Raw genomic sequence first — 14,684 nt, forward strand, 5'->3', positions numbered from 1 at the left:
TGCATGGAGCCCCAGACCGAGGGAGATTGACCATCACCTTGAACTTCTTCCATTTTCTAATAATTGCGCCAACAGTTGTTGCCTTCTCACCAAGCTGCTTGCCTATTGTCCTGTAGCCCATCCCAGCCTTGTGCAGGTCTACAATTATATCCCTGATGTCCTTACACAGCTCTCTGGCCTTGGTCATTACGGAGAGGTTGGAGTCTGTTTGATTGAGTGTGTGGTCAGGTGTCTTTTATACAGGTAACAAGTAAGGTAATGAGTGGAGAACAGGAGTGCTTCTTAAAGAAAAGGTAACATGTCTGTGAGAGCCGGAATTCTTACTGGTTGGTAGTTGATCAAATACTTATGTCATGCAATAAAATGCTAATTAATTATTAAGAAATCAAACAATGTGATTTTCTGGATTTTTGTTTTAGATTCCGTCTCTCACAGTTGAAAGTGTACCTATGATAAAAATTAATGACGTCTACATGCTTTGTAAGTAGGAAAACCTGCAAAATCGGCAGTGTATCAAATACTTGTTCACCCCACTGTATGTAAGCAGTAAGGCACAAGCGGGTGTGGTATTTGGCCAATGCACTACAGCAAAAAGCTGTTCTTAGGCATTGTACATAAGAACAGTGTGGAATACTGACTAAACCAGTTACTAACACCAGTAGAGCAATAAAACGTATTGTGATGTCATAGCTGTGATAAATGGTCTCAAATAGCACAGCTGTCAGCCAATCAGCATTCAGGATTCAAACCACTCACTTTGTAAGACACCATGCACAATAAAAATCTGTTTTACTGTTCTAATTAACTGGTTTATTATGGAGGCATGGAATGTTGTAAAATGGTATGTTGGCCATCATGCCTTATTGTTTTAATAACTACAAACAGCTATAGGGGGACATTTCTGTCTATAGTGATAAACCATAATGATATACCACTGTCACAAGATGTAATGCTAAACCAGTGGGGAACTGTATAAAGCCCTAGTAATAAATCATAGTGGTATATCATAGTGGTAAAAGTGGCAAAATACAATGGAGGCTGTTTAGCATTTCATTATTAATGGTAGTAGTAGTGGTGGTAGTAGTAGTGGTAGTATTGGTAATAGTAGTAGTAGTAGTAGTGGTAGTAGTACTAGTAGTAGTGGTAGTAGTAGTAGTACTAGTAGTAGTAGTAGTTGTATTAGTAGTAGTAGTGATGGTAGTAATAGTTTTTGTAGTATTAGTATTTTTAACTTGGAATTATTTGATTAATTGTCATCATCATGGCTGGTCGTGCCTGTGTGTCATTCTGTGCAGAGGATCCAGGAGGAAGATGAGGTTGAGTATGAAGATAAACCCTATGTCGAGCCGCTAAGTGAAGCCCTGGCCCAGCGTGGCAAGAAGAGGGACACCAACAGCCCCAAATTAACCTTCAATAACCCAGCATTCAGCAGCACCACTGACCTGTAATGGCCTCCTTGAATCAATGAGCTGCCGCTCCAGTTTTGGATCATTTACACTGATGAGTGACAGACATTTTGGATCATCAACACTGACCTTTGGCAGCCATTTTGGATCAATATGACTGACCTGTCGTACCTATTTTGGGATATGAGATACCCTAATGATGGATACCAAAATGGACCTCCTTTCCTTGAAAAGAATACATGCCAAATATTGTGATAGAAAATATGGCTGTGCCAATGAAATCAAGTCCAATCAAACCATTTTTCCAATCAAACAATTTTGCCTGCATTAAGGTACACCGAAAACATGAAACTGGGATTACATTTCAAAATAACATATTTTTTGTTGCACAAATGAATCACTTCATTATGATGTTCTCTAAATTTGTAAAGATTTCATTGATCTGATTTTAAATGTACATTCTGCTTTGTGATGTCATGTTTTGATATTAATTTAATTCTGTGTTTTCCATTATTATAAAACTGTAATAATATATAGTATTTTCTAGCATAGAGCTACTGGCTGTTCAATAGGACTCTTACTAATATGACCTCAATAGTATTTTATTGAACAAATGTCACTGAAAAAAAAACAACAACAAATTAAATAAATATATATATATATAAATGGAACATCTCATCGTAAGTATACAGTTTGCAAAAAAATCAAGACTTAATAATATTTTCATATTTTTACTGTTGAACTGGCTCCTGGGCTGTGTGCGTGTGTGTGCGAGGACAGCTGAGACAAAGCCAATTCAGGTGTGGGTAGGGTAACGTGGAGGTAAGTTGAAGCTGACTTTAACTTACCTACAGGGCAAAAGAAGTTGTTATTTGCTGACAACGATGAGTGACTCCAATTCTTCCGATTTTTCTTTAGCATCCAAAGTAAGGGAATACTGACCGCTGCCACTAACCCCTTCAGTATTGGTACACATCATTTTCAAAGGAATTTTTGGAGACAGAAACACTGGAGCTTATTGAGAAACAAACTGTCTGTAGCCAAATATCTTAATTCATCCATTTAAAAAACAAATTAAGCATGAATTGGGGTTGTATGTTTGTTCATGAATCTGTTATACTGATTTAAGCAGTAGTTGTTCTTTTTGCCCAGAGTCGGCTTTGAAGTGATTGTGCAATCAGTGTAAATTGGCCTATTGCAGATGTTATTCTGGATTGGATCTTTTTAAATTAATGTATGTAAAATGCATCTTGAAAACAAATAATTGTAAAAGTTAACACTTTTAAAACAATGATATTAATGTACAGAAATATAAATGTCTACATTATCTACCACATTAAATACTTTGAATTGAAACCTAAAGAAAAATGTCTCAAGATTCACATCACAATCAACGACACATCTCACGAGTATACATTTGGATTTGTAACTTTTGAAAGTTATTTTGACTGTGCAGTCATTGGATATATATATTTAAAGAGACAAGTAGCACAATAACACAAAGGGATAATGCAATAAACACAATGAACACAACTGAAAGGTTGCACCAAAGATATTATCACAAAATAACAACTGGCATGACATTCCTTCAGGGTCGCTTAAATGAAAACAGCTGAAAGAAACATTTAAGAATGGCTACCCATTTTTTTTTTTTTAAAACTAGAAGAGGGTTTTGTGTAGGTGATCTAATGGCTATGATAATGTGGAGCCTGGGTTTCAGTCAAACCGGCTGGAGTAATGTTTATGCGATGTCAAGGTGACAATATCCACCAAGACATTGATTATCCTGATGAGTGAAATCATCTTTGAGGGGAATCACTCTGTGTTTTCTTATAGTAACATGACCAGTCTGGTAGTAGTTGTGTATTTCTTATTGTACCAAGACCAGTCTGTTAAGAGTTGTGGATTTTTATACAGTACCCGGTCTGGTAGTAGTTGTAGGATTTTGTGCAGTAGCAAGACCAGTCTGGTAGTCGTTGTAGGAATTTATAGAGTACTAAAACCAATCTGGTAGTAGTTGTAGGATTTATACAGTAGCAAGACTAGGCTGACTGTAATTGTAGGTTTTTATGCAGTGCCAAGACTAGTCAGATTGTAGTTGTAGGTTTTTTTTCAGTAACCAAGACCAGTCTGGTAGTAGTTGTAGAATTCTATACAGTACTAAAACCAGTCTGGTAGTAGTTGTGGGTTTTTATAGAGTACTAAAACCAGTCTGGTAGCAGTTGTAGATTTTTATACAGTACTAAAACCAGTCTAGTAGTAGTTGTAGGATTTATACAGTACCAAGACCAGTCTGGTATAATTTGTAGGTTTTTATACAGTTGTATAACCAGTCTGGTTGAAGGTGCATTTTTTTTATATAGTACCCGTAAAAAATTGCAGGTTAGATTCAATTGATCAGTCAGTCCTATAACAAAAAATTTTTTTTTAGCTTGCAATACAATATATTGGCCAAAAGTTGATTAAAGTAATCAGCATGAAGTAATGACCTATACGCTGAAATGCAGAGATTATGTTTTGATATAAGCGTATAAAGGATAAGTCATGATTATGACTGATGTACAATAATGCAGCCAATCAATTAGTATATAGTCCAGTAACTGAGTGTACTGTACTGTAAGATAATGTAATAAGCAAAGGAAAGGGCATGGATATAAACAAAAACAGTTCCATGACCAAGGGAGGGGTATTTAGGTCATTTAGCCAAGTAATGTCTGCAGTTAGGCTGTGAAAAACAGGGATGGGGTCCCTGTCACTCTACAGAATTAGTTCGTGAGCAACAAATGGGCTGTTGCACATTCTTCAACAGGAGACGGAAGGGGTTCCTCCTCCTGCGCCCGTCTTTCTTACCGTCCAGCTCCATTCTCTTATCCTGGACGGGTCCTGAGGGTGGAGGAGGGCTGGAGCGCAGTGGCATGGCAGCTGGGTTGAGTGGAGGAGGTGGAGGTAGGGTTGGGGAGGGCTGTCTCCTCAGCTTCTTCACCTGTTTCTCCAGGTGTTTCTGTATGGCTGACCCCAGGACGGCTACCTCCACCACAGCACCGTAAACCTCCCAGGTCATTCCCTTCTCGTCCCACCGCACCTCCTGCACTGGCTCATCTGACTTTTCCTCCTCCATCTGCTCCTCAACCTTACTGATCTCCCCCTCTCTCCCGCTTAGCTCTGGGGAGGAGAAGGGGACAGTGGAGATGTTGGGCGTTTTTGGAGTCATAGGTGCCGTGGCAACAGAACGGTACTCCACCTGCTGGCCAACCTGCAGTTCGGCATCTTTAGTCTCCGCCCCTGGCCTCCCAGAGGATTCTGGGAAGGAGAAGGCATTCGCGCCAACCCCCTGGGGCGGGGTCATTGGGCTTGTGGCTACAGAGTGGCACTGAACCACCGCCAGACTCCTTGAGCATTCTGGGAAGGAGAAAGTTTCTGCGCCAACCCCCTGGGGAGGGGTCATTGGGCTGGTGGCTACAGAGTGGCACTGTGCCACCTCCAGACTCCTAGAGGATGCTGGGAAGTGAAAGGCATTGGCATTGACCCCCTGTGGTGGGGTCATTGGGCTGGTGGCTACAGAATGGGACTGCGCCACCTCTAAAGTCCTAGAAGATGCTGGGAACTGAAAGGCGTCGGTGTTGACCCCTTGGGGTGGGGTCATTGGGCTGGTGGCTACAGAGTGGCACTGAACCACCTCCAGACTAACCTGGGTCTGCATGTGCTGAAGATGTCTGGCTGGGGAAGATTGTGCTGGAGCTCCCACTAGAGGGCGCTGGAGCTGTTCTGTCTGGTTGGGTTGAACAGTTCCACTCCTCTCCACAAGGCAGTGCTGATCTGCGTTGTCCGATTTCCTCTCACTAAAACAAACCTCTTCTCTATCCACTGGTTGTTCGCTGTGTCTTTTTTTTGTCAGACTTGGTGAAGTCATCTGTTTTGTGTCTGTTTGAAAGTCTTTATCAGAAGAAGGGAGGGAATCGTCCGGTGGGTTTCTCTCTGTCAAGGGTTTTATGATTGTCCCTGTGATTTCAGGTTGAGCTTGGTCGTCACTCTTCCCATCGTCCAGGCTGTTCTGTGGTACTGGTGGAACAACTTTCACCCCTTCCTGTATGTCTGCCTCCACAGACCCCTCAGAATTTTTTTTCTCCTTCAGCTCTTTACTGTCCTTCAGTTCCTCAGCCTTGGTGGAGTGGAATGATGACATCATCTCATCCCTTTCTTCATCTTCCTCCTCTTCCTGAGCTCCGTAACTATAGTGATGGGTCACAAGAATTGTGATCTCTTGATCAAAAGCATCTGCCTTCGGCCCCTGCTGGATTCTCTGTTTATCATCTGCCGGTTTTGATTCTGGGTCTATGGTCCGGTTGTGACAGGGTCTGTTAGTCTGAGGTTCAGAGTTAGCAGGGATGTCTGGAGGGATGTTGGACTGGGGCTTAATCACTCCGGCCACTTCCTGTGTTGTAGCGCTACATTCTTGTACTGGGGCAAACATCAAACCAGTGGTTACTGTTCCTGGGCCCGTCTCAGGCTTCCTCTCCTTCCCCATTTCCTCGGTCCTCTGCACCATCTCCCTCCCTTTGAGCTCCGGAAAAGCGGCAGGAAATGTGGGGGTGTTGGGTGTCCTCGGTGTCATGGGTGCTGTGGCGACAGAACGAAACTCCACCTGCCGGCCCACCTGCGGCTCGCCGTCCTTTGAGTCTGTCCCCGTCCTGCCAGAGGAAGTTGGGAAGGGGAAGGCGCCGGCGCCGGAACCCTGGGGTGGGGTCATTGGGCTGGTGGCTACAGAGTGGCACTGAAGCACCGCCAGAGTCCTAGAGGATGCTGGGAACTGAAAGGCGTCGGCATTGACCCCCTGGGGTGGGGTCATTGGGCTTGTGGCTACCGAGTGGCACTGAACCACCGCTAGAGTCCTAGAGGATGCTGGGAAGTAAAAGGCTTCGGCGCTGACCCCTTGGGGTGGGGTCATTGGGCTGGTGGCTACAGAGTGGGACTGAACCACCTCCAGACTAACCTGGCTCTGCATGTGATGCTTCTCCAGCACTCTTTCCATCTCTCTCACCTCTCTCACCTCTTTCTCTGTCTCCCCTTCCTCTCTCACCTCTTTCTCTGTCTCCCCTTCCTCTCTCACCTCTTTCTCTGTCTCCCCTTTCTCTCTCACCTCTTTCTCTGTCTTCGCTTCCTCTCTCATCTCTTCGTGTATGGAGTACTCGCTGTGTTTGCCAGGGTTTCCTCTGCGTGATGCCAGACTCAGTGGTTGGTGGTTATAAATATCTGTTTGGGGTGAGCCCAGGTCTGTCTCTGTAGTGTGCCCCTGTGCTGAGAGGTCTACAGAGGGCGGGTCAGACTCAACATGTCCTAGGGTCTCAGGGCTGCATGCTACAGGGGGCAGCGGATTGGATAAACCTGTGACTGCTGTGTCTCTGTGCCTCGGTGACTCCGCTCCCTCGCCCCTTTCTGTGTTTTTGTGAGGTTCTGTCCTAGCATGCTGACTGGCCGTCAGCTGAACGGAGTCCGTCCCACCCTCCCCGTGGGCGGGGCATCCACTGTACCCAGGTGGGATGTCAGGCGTGCCAGGGCACGTTCCTCCGTGGCTAGCCATGTCCACACTGTCGGTCACTGCTGTAGGAAAGTGCTCCGGGGCAGTGTTTATGTTGTCGTCCTTACGGCTTCCCATTTCTCTATCCCCACCTCGCTCCAGTTTCTTCACCAGCGATGGTTCTGTCACTGAGGAGAGAAACATCACCTGAAGGAAATATTCACAGGAGCAATTGGGTGCCATATGACACCATATCAGCTTTAAAATGATGCTACATTAATTCAATTTCAGCTTTGAAACACATGTATCAAGATACAATTTTAGCTCCACAGCACGTGATTCCAGGTACCATGTCTACATTTTTTGGTTTGTTGTACTTTCTTAAATGTATTTGAAATAAACAACATAACTAGTTAATTCATATATTTTGTAGATAACTAATCCATTATGTCAATCCAACTGAATAGATTCCTTGTTTTCCTTTTTATCTCTTTATATATGAATACAATGGTATTTAAATATGGGAATATTTCCTACAAAACAATACAAGGACTATCTACAAAAGTATCTGGAGTGTTTTGTGTTATGAATTACAGATATTATAACCACACTGAACTATTGAAAAAAAATATGCATTGGCTCCTTAAAATATCGTGCCACAATTCGATGCGAAGATGTATCTTGGATGACGTCTTTTCAAATGCATATCAGGTCTTTTTAAAGAAGATACTGCTAAAAAAATGACTCCAATATAAATTTGTCTACGTTTCCCCAACGTAACACACAGACAACAGAGCTATTTCAAGAGAAAAATACCACATACACACGGGAATAACACCAACCTCGAACGTCTTGACATGAAGATGGAGTCACATCACCGTGGAATCAGTAGCCGAGCTTCAACAATACATACCCTAACTGTCCTAAAGAGAGAGAACTCTTCCCATGGTCTGGAGTGCGTGTCTCCTATCACAGACGCATCTCTTCTCTGTGAATAAAGCAGCCTTCCTGCGTGTTGTTGATAGACGCTGATTGCACAGAGCTACAGGTTGTATTCCAGAATAATCTGTGACTGTGTTGGACTGAGGCAGAGGTAGGCAGGCAAAGAGGCAGGCAGACAGAGAGGTAGGTAGGTAGGGAGGTTTGGAGGGAGGATGGGAGGATGGGAGGGAGGGTGGGTGGGAGGATGAAAGTGAGGCAGTCAGAGAGAAATGTGTGTTGACAGGCAGGGAGAAAGGAAGAGGCAGACAGAAACACAAGCAGACAGACAGTGTCAGGCAGACAGGAACACAGGCAGGCAGACAGGAAAACAGGCAGACAGGAACACAGGCAGTCAGATCGGGAGGAAGGAAGACACAGAGGCGGATAGAGGCAGGGAAACTGGGCACAGAGGCAGAGGAGCAGAGGCAGGGAGGCAGAGAAGCAGAGGCAGGTAGCAAAGAGGCAGGGAGGCAGAGAAGCGGCGAGACAAGAAGGCATGGAGGCAGGCTGCTTTTCTTTCTATCTGCTGTTAGTGCAGTTGTATTGAAAAGGTTTTGATAGCCAGTTTCCGTGGAAACCAGTGTTCTATTTTGTGACACAAAATGAGTTTTAATGTAATGACAAAGTCTCTCAACGAGAGAGCTACTCTCGATCTCATCAACAGCAAATGACGGTCATTAAAACCTCTGTTCTCATAGCAACGCTGGGGCTTAAGTCGTGACTGGGCTGTATTACAAAGTGATAGAGAAACAAAGTTACATCATCTGTGTGTGTGTGTGTGTGTGTGTGTGCATGTGTGTGTGTGTGGGTACCTAAGTATACATAATCGTGCGTATGTGATTCTTTGTGTATGTATGTGAGATTGTAAATATATGTGTGGATGTGCGTGTGTGTGTGTGTGCTGTATGTGAACACTAAGTGGACAGTACCCAGGGAGGCCAAGTTGATGATGGGAGCCTTATCAATCAAAGCTCACAGTCATTACTATGCCTCCCATCCTCCCAGTGTTTTAATTCACACTGCCTTCAATGAAACCTTCCGAGTTGAATCATCACCAAAGGCAGGATAGAGACACGCGAACACACACAGGAATTGGACACGCGTACAGGTACACACACACACACACACACACACATATTTACGCATACATGTGGCTGATATGAGAGCTTAGGGGAGAGACAGTCTGGGTGTGTGTGGGAGGTATTATTTGATACATGGTTGCAAGCTCAGTCCATGATACTGTATAGTATTGCATATGTGGAGGTGTTCTGAGTGGGTGGTCTATCGTAACAATTACATTCGGGTCTGGAACACTTATACAGTAAGAAAGATAGTTATAGCATGGCCTGTCACATACGCAGTATGAAATGAACTATCAGAAACAAAACAAATTGATGGCATATGTTAATTTGTGCAATAGTTTATGTCTCCCTGTTTCTGTTTTCCTAGTAAACATCTGCCAATGATCAATCTCTCCATGATCAACAATCTCTCTTCAGAGTGGAAAGAAAATTCAGAAAAAGTGTCTGTAAAACATATGTTTTAGAGACAGGCAGGAAAAAGTAAAATCATCAGCAACAACCCCTCTTCTGTCTGGAAATGTATCAGTTAGATTATTGTTGTTGCTTTGGGACTGGCTCTGCCAAACATGTTAGGAGGGTTTTACTGCAGATTCGAACAGTTTACTTCTAATGTAGTGGTGTTGTGTTAGGTTGTTATGTAGTGGTGTTGTGTTAGGTTGTTATGTAGTGGTGTTGTGATGGTAATTCCATTGATCGACACTCTTAAAGGAGTAAGAAACAGAGACAAAATTCTCTTGGCACAATCATTTTATTATTATGTGCAAATAAGAGAGATGCGTCAAGCGCTTACCAACATAATCGTCCGAGGAGTCTCTAACTCAATATAGCTCATTCAACAGTATATATCACATACAAAAAGGGGTGTGGTGAGTTGTTGCCCATCTGTCTTGTGTAACATTTACCCAAAGGGCGGGCTGTCCCCCCACCTTATCCTTCTCAACTCCTGAGGAGACACAATGTCTGGATGATCAACGGAGATACTAAAGGGTTATACAGATTTACGAGTACCCCTCTAATCCACTGGTGCCGGTCAAAGATGTCTCCTATTCAAACACCAGATCCCTCTCGGCATCTTTAACTAGTACCTCATACATACATGTATGGGACGACCAAGAATACATCAGTTCACGAATTTCCACAACAGTGTTCTGTTAGGTTGTTATGTAGTGGTGTTCTGTTAGGATGTTATGTAGTGGTGTTGTGTTAGGTTGTCATGTAGTCCTGTTGTGTTAGGTTGTTATGTAATGGTGTTGTGTTACGTTGTTATGTAGTGGTGTTGTGTTAGGTTGTTATGTAGTGGTGTTCTGTTAGGATGTTATGTAGTGGTGTTGTGTTAGGTTGTCATGTAGTCCTGTTGTGTTAGGTTGTTATGTAATGGTGTTGTGTTACGTTGTTATGTAGTGGTGTTGTGTTAGGTTGTTATGTAGTGGTGTTCTGTTAGGATGTTATGTAGTGGTGTTGTGTTAGGTGGTCAGGGAAGTGGCTGCTGGAATCGTCAGGTATCATCTTGGACTGCAACCCAACCAGGAGGACTTTGGACAGGGACAGCTACAGTACGTGTCTTTTGAGCCTGGTGCTCCTGAGGTGTGGTCCAAGACCTCATGTCCTCCTACGTTTCAAAGGAGCAGGAGACAAAGAAAATTTAAAGAGCACGCTCCTTAGATTAACAAAGATTTACAATGGAGAAGGAGAATTCACCCTACTCCCCTAGCACAATAATATAGCAGAGTAAAACCTCAGGGCTGAGACCGGGGTCCAGTGACACTGTGGACATCATTCTACAGAAGTGGAGCTCTATGGGAGAAAGCCCTGCCTCCCGGTGTTTGTTTAGAAATTCTAGGTACAATTAGGAGGCCTGTGTTAGGTTCAGTTTTTGTCCGGTTAGTTTCCGGTTTTGTTCTGTTAGGTCCTGTTCTTGTTCGGTTTGGTTTTTGCCTTTCATGTTGAATGTAGCCTGTTCCGTTAGTTTTTGTTACCTTTGTTCTTGTACGCAGCCTGTCCTTTTGTCTTCTTGGCCCTCGTGTCATGTTCCAATTTATGTTCCTCCTGTCCTTGTGCATGTTGTCAGACACTGTTGCATGTTGCGTCAAATGTTTTGGGGTAAATGTATATCCGTTTGTTCCACCACCTTTGCGCCTGTGTCCTGCCATCTCCTTGGATCGTGACAGCCTGCATCTTGTGACCTTAGGTTACATGTAGGTATGTACGGCTGGACCAGTTCAGTGTGGTAAGTAGAAGGAAGTCCATGTATTGCTTTGTAGGTTAACAATAAAACCTTAAAATCAGCCCTAGCCTCAACAGGTAGCCGGTGTAAAGAGGCTAATGCTGGAGTAATGTGTCAATGTTTTGTTGTTCTAGTTAAGATCCTAGCAGCCTAATTGAAGTTTATTTATTGATTTATCAGGGTAACCAGAGAGAAGAGCATTGCAGTTATCTAATCTTGGCGTGTAAAAGCCAAGATAAGATAACTTTTGATAAAAGGTTTCAGATTTTTGTGATGTTCTGAAGATGGGAATAAAGCGGCTCCTAAAATATATTTTGTATGGTCAACAAAGGAGAGGTCAGGGTAACGCAGAGGTTTCTTACATTTTTTGGGGGGTACGACCATACAACCATCAGGGTTCACTGTGAGATCTGCCAAAAATAGTTTTTGTCCTAAAACAATCTGTGTGTCATCTCCATAAGACTGAAATCTTTGCTTCAGGACGACATCACTTGGAGTCAGCATATATAGTGAAAACAATAGTGGTCCCAAAATGGAGCCTTGAGGAATACCAAAACATACCTTTGATTGGTCAGAGAACATGCCATACACTCAGTCATTTTAAAAAGACAACACCATTCACACACAAATGTGCACCATATAAATGACCTTGCTGTTACTTCTAGTGTGTTTTCTATCGCTAAGGCTTCTGATGTTGCAATGCACAGCTAGGTGCAGTCTCAATATTAATGCAGCTAACCTGTAGATCTAATCCCAAAGCTAGGTAAAATAATATCTGTAGTTATGCCCTAAATCTCTTAATCCTTATTCCTTAAAATAAGTAACATTTAAATCTACATATCAATCAATCAATTAATCAAGTTTATTTATAAAGCCCTTTTTACAACAGCAGTTGTCACATAGTGCTTAGACAGAGACACCCGGCCTTAAACCCCAAGGAGCAAACAACATTAGTGTTGAATTTCAGTGACTAGGAAAAACTCCCTAAGAAGGCAGAATTTTAGGAAGAAACCTAGAGAGGACCCAGGCTCAGAGGGGTGACCAGTCCTCTTCTGACCAGTCCAATTGGAATAATTAATACATTTATCTGGACTAAATCCAGAGTCTATTTAAAATTAGACTAGATCAGAAGTATGACCAGATGGACAAGGACAGGGACAGCAACGGACCCCCCCAAACCAGGTTCTCCGCAGGTGTGGACCAGGACCTCATGTCCTCCTAAAGTTTAAAACGGGAGAAGACTGGGAAAATTCTGAAAATGCATTAATCATATCAACAACGATTTATAGTGGAGAAGGAGAACATTTTGGGGAAGGAGAACTGACCCAATCCCCCAGCACAATAGTATAGCAGCGTAAGACCTAGGAGCTGAGACGGGGGGATATATGTAGATTTAAATGTTACTTATTTTTAGTATTTCAACCCAGATGCAATTCTTGTCTTCAGTGGAGCTTCTTATCTGTTTCATCTTGGAGAGATTCGGTTGACTTAGTCCCCTGCTAGCTATGTATGGGCGCACTCGCCCACTGGCCACAGACCCTCCTATTCATTTTCTCCCTGGTGGATCATTGCTACCCTGAGAAAAGTATGCCTGGAGGGTCTGTCAGAGGTTCCTGTGGCTCCCCGCTGGTTCAACAAACCACGGATATCATCTGCTTTTGAAGTGGTCCAATGTGGAAGCATCTGGGTCTGCCCCCTGATTGGACGAACCTTCTTGGTCTTCCCCCTGATTGGTGCGAACCCTCTTGGAAAAAAGCTTGCCTTTGACAGTCATTGTCATAAATTCAGTTGAGAAAAGAGTTGAGGTCTTTTGGTTTAACTACTGAATGGATTATTAGAGCGGTTGTCTTCTATTTTTCTCCTGTTGGATGGTGTGGTGCTGAATAGGTGGGAAGAACACAAAAGGGAGGGTTGATGTGGAGGGAGTTTTTATGGGAGAAAAGACAAAAGCAACAGAAAAACAACATGGAATAGAAATGACTCAAAGATAATGATCTACCCTCTGATCACTCACAGGTGAAGCAAAGCACATTGATCATCTCCTAACAAGGGCACATGTCCAGGTCTGGTGTAGATTAAGTGGTACGCAAACCGTCAGTTCTCGTAGTCGACATGTTGGATGCAGCGGAAATTGGCAGGAATAAAGACCTGAGTGACTTTGACAAGGGCCAAATTGTTATGGCCAGATGTCTGGGTTAGGGCACCTCTAAAACGGCAAGGCATGTGGGGTGCCCGGGTCAGCGGTGGTGAGAATGGGATAGAAGGGATGAACCCCAAACCGGCGACAGGGTGTTGGGCACCCAAGGCTCATCGATGCATGAGGGCGACAAAGGCTGTTCCATCTGGTCTGAACCGACGGAAGGTCTACCGTGGCACAAGTCACCGGGCATTTTACTGACGGTTACGGGAGGAGTGTGTCACAACACACAGAGCATCTCACCCGGCCGCGTTTGGGGCTGCGTAGCCGCAGACCGGTCAGAGTGCCCATGACGACCCCTGCCTGCTGTCGAAAGCACCTGCAATGGGAATCTTGAGCGTTGGAACTGGACCTTGGAGGGGTAGAGGTAGTGAGACTAGTCCCGTTTTCTTTTACATCAAGTGGACAGCCATGTACGCCGTTTAGCTGGGGTAGTGATGGCACCAGGATGCACTGTGGGAAGACGGCAAGATGGTGGAGGGAGTGTGATGCTCTGGGCAGTGTCCTGCTGGGAAACCCTGGGTCCGGGCATTCACGTGGATGTCAATTTGACATGTGCCACCTACCTAAACATTGTTGCAGACCAGGTACACCCCTTCATGGCAACGGTGTTCCCTGATGACAGTGGCCTGATTCAGCAGGATAACACACCCTGCCACACGGCACACATTGTTCAGGAACAGTTTGAGGAACACGATGAAGAGTCCAAGGTGTTGCACTAGGGTCATTTCCCCAGATCTCAATCCCATAGAGCATCTGTGGGATGTGCAGGACCAACAAGTCTGATCAATCGAGGCTCCACCTCAGAACTTATAGGATCTGCTGCTTGTGTCTTGGTCCCAGATACTACAGGACCCCTTCAGGAGTCTTGTAGATTCCACGGCTCGGTGGGTCGGTGCTGTATTGGCAGCACGCCGAGGACCAACTCCATATTAGGCAGGTGGTCAAAATGTTTTGGCTCATCAGTGTATGTTTGTATATCTATACAGTATAGACTCTGTATGCATAAAGATACAAACCGTTGGTGAGGAATACTCATCTATCTCCGTTAAACAACTTCATTGACCATCTTCTAATAAGGAAATGAGTGCACCCGTGCTGAGGTTAATGTTAGACTTAAACACACAAACTCACACCCCAACACGCGCACACACACGCGCGCACACACACGCGCGCACACACACATCCAGGAACCTCCGGCTGAATATGGTGTTTGCCTTGGAACTTACATTACTCTGCTGAACTGAGACACCCTGTGGTTGCAGCCTGCAGTAAATAA

General features: G+C 44.1%; 1 protein-coding gene across 2 annotated transcripts in view; it reads left to right on the forward strand.

The window, feature by feature from the left end:
* The window catches only part of cdhr2 (cadherin related family member 2), a 28,233-nt gene extending 25,471 nt beyond the window's left edge, over nt 1–2,762 (forward strand). For both annotated transcript variants that reach the window (XM_034291925.1, XM_010900181.4), the window contains exon 31: nt 1,296–2,762. In XM_034291925.1, the coding sequence (XP_034147816.1) occupies nt 1,296–1,448 (153 nt within the window). In that variant the 3' untranslated portion in view covers nt 1,449–2,762. The remainder of the gene's footprint in view (nt 1–1,295) is intronic.
* Nucleotides 2,763–14,684: the final 11,922 nt, after the last annotated feature.

Source organism: Esox lucius, chromosome 4, assembly GCF_011004845.1.
Source record: "Esox lucius isolate fEsoLuc1 chromosome 4, fEsoLuc1.pri, whole genome shotgun sequence".
Lineage (NCBI taxonomy): Eukaryota > Metazoa > Chordata > Actinopteri > Esociformes > Esocidae > Esox > Esox lucius.